Source organism: Alligator sinensis, unplaced genomic scaffold, assembly GCF_000455745.1.
Source record: "Alligator sinensis unplaced genomic scaffold, ASM45574v1 scaffold280_1, whole genome shotgun sequence".
In the NCBI taxonomy this organism is placed as follows: domain Eukaryota; kingdom Metazoa; phylum Chordata; order Crocodylia; family Alligatoridae; genus Alligator; species Alligator sinensis.
The window spans coordinates 1,919,096-1,924,026 of NW_005841835.1; the positions used below are offsets into that span (position 1 = coordinate 1,919,096).

At 49.3% G+C, this 4,931-nt stretch overlaps 1 protein-coding gene across 1 annotated transcript in view; it reads right to left on the reverse strand.

Moving 5' to 3' along the window:
* The window catches only part of LOC102387058 (acetyl-coenzyme A synthetase 2-like, mitochondrial), a 20,081-nt gene that overhangs the window by 3,510 nt on the left and 11,640 nt on the right, over positions 1–4,931 (reverse strand). The window contains exons 6-10 of the mRNA XM_025201215.1: positions 3,190–3,337; positions 2,374–2,511; positions 1,960–2,052; positions 786–898; positions 1–101 (exon numbers count right to left, since the gene is read on the reverse strand). Coding sequence (XP_025057000.1) covers positions 1–101; positions 786–898; positions 1,960–2,052; positions 2,374–2,511; positions 3,190–3,337 — 593 coding nt within the window. The remainder of the gene's footprint in view (positions 102–785; positions 899–1,959; positions 2,053–2,373; positions 2,512–3,189; positions 3,338–4,931) is intronic.

Below are 4,931 nucleotides of genomic sequence, written 5' to 3' on the forward strand. Positions count from 1 at the left end.
AAAAATCTCTTGTGGTCATTGTAAATAGTCCGTGCCATTCCTGGCCAGGCCTGAGAGATGCAGAGGGCTCCAGAGACATCGTTCTCTGTTAGGACGTTGCCCTAGAAAACATTACCCTTAGGAACAGCTGTGGACAAAGACAACCTGTCCTCTTAGTCATGGGTCTGGTTTTACTGAATCTGCCCAACAACAACCTCCTAACAGGGAGAGATGTGGAGAGCAAAGGGAGAGTCTCCTGGAGCTCACCAACAGTGAGGTTACCTCCCTCTACAGTCTCCTTTCAGCATTCTGCCATCCAACCGCTAAGCAGTGAGGATTAATCTGTTTTCCCTGATAGAAGAAATGGGTGCCTGGCCTAGTCTGTTCCGCTCGTCTTCTCCAGGCCTGCTTCCTTTAATTTGCCTTAGGCTCCCATCAGCCTCCTCTGGACACAAGCAGCTCATTTTAGGCACAACTATTAGCACTTTCATTCAAGCACAGCTTCTCTTCAGTGACTGAGGGGCTGGAAGCCACCAGTTCAGAATATCCCAAAGCAGTGTTTGTGAGGAATACCTCCTCACTCCTCCAGCCTCAGCCCCTCCCAGGATGGGGCACCATAGAGAGCAGTGCAGAAACACAGGCTGCACTACAAGGGGTAGCTACCAGCTCATCTAAATACAGATCTTCTTTCTGGAGCAGCTGTAATGAATGGACAGGATTTAGAGGGAGTGAAAGTTGCAGATCCTCTACATTCAGCTGGATGGGGCAGCTTGAGAACATTGAATAAGATAATGTATGCATCGTACCTTGTCATCCAGAAGACAGGGGCTGATACCAAAGAATGGTCGCATGGCCAGACCTGGGCGGATCTCATCTCCAGGGTCGGAGGGACGGGGAGAGATACAGATGCCTCCTGTTTCTGAAGTAAATTCAATCATAACACCCATGAAACTGGAGCACAGTGAAAGCCACATCAAGATACTGATAAATTCACTTTGTTCCTAAGCCTCACCCTGGCTAGGGTTGCATGTTAGTGCCAAAGGATGACTTTCCCACATCTACGCTTGCTGTAAGGCAGGCCCTCTGCTGGCTGTAGATTAGGGATCTGCAATTGACCCATAAACCAGAACCAGCCTGTAAAAAGGCCTGATCCAGTCCACAAAGGTTCAAGCTGGCAGTGCCACAGCAAGGGTGGGGGCAAGTGGAGCAACTGCCCCGGGCACCAACAGGCACTGCTCAGCCGGGGTGAGGTGCGGGACAGAGCTGTGAGCAGCTCATTTCAGGGGGGACATGACTAGGAAGGGTGCCTCCCACCGCCGTGTGCATTCCTGGGCAAGCATGGGGGGCAGGGTATGCCCCCCAGATCTGTGCGGGGCAAGGGCAGGATGCTGCTGTGAGCTTTGCCCCAAACACCAAACTTCACTGCTACAGCACTGTAGCCTGGTATGAGGGATTGGTGGCATAGCGCTTCACCATGCTGCCAATCTCTTCCACAGCTCTCTCCTCCACAGCACAGCCTGCTTCACCACTGCATCTGTGCTTAACCCTGCTGCAAAGGGGATGGAGACCAGCAGTGAGGGTAAGTGAAGGCAGCTGGTCATTCAGGGGCAGGGGCAGGGGTAGGGGCAGAGTCTTGTGGCTTGCCGTAGGGGCTGAATCACAAAGTATAGCCCCTGCTGGCAGAAGGTTACCAACCCCTGCTGTAGATAATTAGATGGAGTGTCCTGCTCATCTTGGGCTTCTCCAACCTAGTTTTAAATAATGCAGCTTAATTTATTTGTCCATCTTGTGATGGGGCCCAGAGGCTTCTTGTGCTGGGCATTCTCTTTAAGGGGCCAAACACATCTACGGTGATGTATAATGAGAATCATCACAGCTACTGCAGAGTAGTGCACAAGAATTATTCGTAAGACAGGGTAATGACTTGGGAGTTGTAAAGGTGCTGGTAATGGGAAGAAAGGGATCTCCTTTGTTTCTTACCAGTTTGCCACCATGTGTCAACTACTGGGCAGCGTGCTTCTCCAACCACATTGAAATACCACTCCCATGCTTCTGTGTTAATGGGTTCTCCTACTGCAAAGGGAAAGGCAGATAAATATCATGGAATGGACAATTCAGAAGTACAGCATCTCAGGGACTGGCTGCTGTCTTAGACTCCGGGAGGGAAGGGACAGATGACTACCAGTTATGGAAGTCCCTCCCTCCAGCCCTGTGTATCCTCTGATGCGCTGTCTTCATTGAGATCATGGATCTGAGCCAAGTTATAGTCCTGGTCATATACGGTCTTTCACCAAGCAGTTTTGACCCCATAATATGGTGATGTTGCCCTAATGCAGCATATCTACACCTTGGAGTGGTGGCCTTTCCATCCTCAGCCATCATCCCAGCACCAACCTGAGCCCAAGATCTTGAGGGAAGATCTGTCATATTTCTTGACCCACTTGTCCCCATATCTCAGCAGCAGGCGAATCGCTGTGGGTGCCCCGTAGAACTGGTTAATTCGTAGCCTCTCCACTGTTTCCCAGTAACGTCCTGGAATGGGAAACTGGACCAATTACCTCTAGACCTGGCTCCTCCAGCCCCATTTCAACACAGTCCTGGTTTTCATGTCCTTTCAGGACTCAGACAAATTGTCTCAGCTAGGCTGGCCCAGCTCAGGGATATAATTGAAGCACTCTATCTAGCTCACTGTCTCTGCTGTGGAATGAGTTCAGCCAGCATCACAGACAAAGGTGACTCCTCATATATGTGCTCCACAAGAGCCTGCTCCAAAGGAGGGAGGAATTGGCTCTGCTCCTTGCCAACACCCTTCCTCAGGAAAGCTATTGAATTGGCCTCCCCCTGCACTGCCTGTCCTCTGAGCTTTAAGAGAAACTCAGTCTGTGTTCCTGCTACATGCTGTTCCATTAACAAACCCTACTAATGCTATGATGGGAGAACCCCTGCTCCCTGGGCTGAGACGGGAATTAATTTCATGACTCTTCTGCACCCATGTGCTGCATGGAACAGTCAAGATCACAACCCTACTCAGAGGGTTCAGTGCAAGGTACTGTGAAAGTTTTTATAATGTATAGTTTGTCCCAGTCCCTGTAGAACAGCTGCTACGTGTTTCTGAAGACAGGATCACCCTCATTTCCCCAGATCCACCACCTCCTCTTAGCTAGTTGTCCTGCTCCATGCCCTTAGCTCCTGAGCCTTCTTAGTACTCACCAGGGTCAGGGTACAAAGGTGTGCTCTCAAAGAGGACGGTTGTACCTCCATTGCAGAGAGGGCCATACACCACATAACTGTGCCCTGTGATCCAACCAATGTCTGCGACGCAGCCAAACACATCCCCATCATGGTAATCAAACACATACTGCACACAAGAGAACAGACAGCAAGGGCTGTATCCTTGAAAGAATCCCCCTCCCCCCTGCAGAGGGTGATAGCTGTGATTAAAGTGTCCTCATACCCCATCACTGTCAACTGTCACCCTGTTTCCTCTCTGCTACACCCATCTGTCACAGCCTGGGTCTGTTTAGGTTGTATCTTATGTCTCTGGAAGCACCTGCACAAGGGAGGTTGGGTCCTGACCAGGGCCTGGCTGTTGCTGTTCTGAGGAAAGGCATCTGCATAGATTCAGACAAGGCCATTCCTGTTAATTCTTCAGTGTCAAAGCTAAAGGAAGCTTAGCTGGAGGAAAAGTTCATTGGCAGGAACAATTTGAACCACTTCTACATACTGCTGGGTTATAACGCAACTAGACTACTCCAGAAAAAGACATGAGCTCAGCAAAAACATCTGGTCTTTGTGCAACAACCGTATTAAATAAGGAGCTAGATCAGCTATATAATAAATTACACTGGCCCTTTTGTAGTGACATTCTATGGATCAGCTACGTAGTCCTGGACAGAGAACTATTTGGCAGTGCTCATCCCATCTCATCCAGCGCAGGGCTGGAGAAGAGCCAGAGAAGAGGGATTATTAGGGAACTAGAGAAATTTTCATAAGAAGGGGAGACTGGGGCTATTTAGTGCAAAGGAGATGAGATGTGAGGTGGTGCAGCCAAATAATGAGGGTCTAGGGCCTCACTGAGGTTCATCCCTCTCAAAATAAAAGAACAAGCGGATAGTCAATGGAAGTGCAAGGCAGGTCATTTAAAATAAATGCAAGGCAGTTCTTTGAGGTAAGTGTTAGCACACCAAAGGAACTCAGCCCATGGAGCCCCAGCCCCTTATAGAGAGCTGTCCTGCTCTCTGAACGGTCACTCTCCAGGTTCCTTTGTTTTTCACTGATTTCTGTAGTCAATTTTCTCACTTGAGCATCTTAAAACCAAGCTACTGTTTCTTTCCCACTGCCAACTCTACAAACTCTCTTATGGGCTCTGAGTGTGAATGGTCTTGTAATCAAAATCCTGCCCCTGCCCTGTGAGCCAAGACAGGCTCCAGCTCCCTCTCCTGCTGCTGTGCTGTCTCTGCAGGGGAAAACACACCTGTCCACAACAGAAGCCTGGCTCTGCACGCTCGCTAGGACCCAGAGTACAGGAGATTTTTTTCATGTACTCCCTTTTCTTCCCATAAGGGCCTTTGATACCAGGCTGAAATGGCAGGAGAGGCAGAATATCCATACACCCACCAGCTTGCAGAGCTAGTCTTCCAGTGAAATATCTATTTTTCTTGGGTTTGGTACCTGCTCCTTCATTTCCCCATTGCTCCATGCCAAAAAAGCTCCTCAGTGTAAATCTTTTGGAAGCCCATTCTGGCTGTTGCTCCACAATCTGCCATTTCTAACCATACTTTAAAAAACGATGTGCTCCATTTGCCTTCAAGGCCAGAGTGGCAGTGCTCCAGCTCATGTGAAGAGCCTGGCTGTCAGGAGGGTGACAAATGAGAAAGTCTCCAGCATGTACCCAATGGAAACTCTCCCTCCTTAGTCTCTGTTTAAATTAAGATAATTAGGTCAGCACCAGA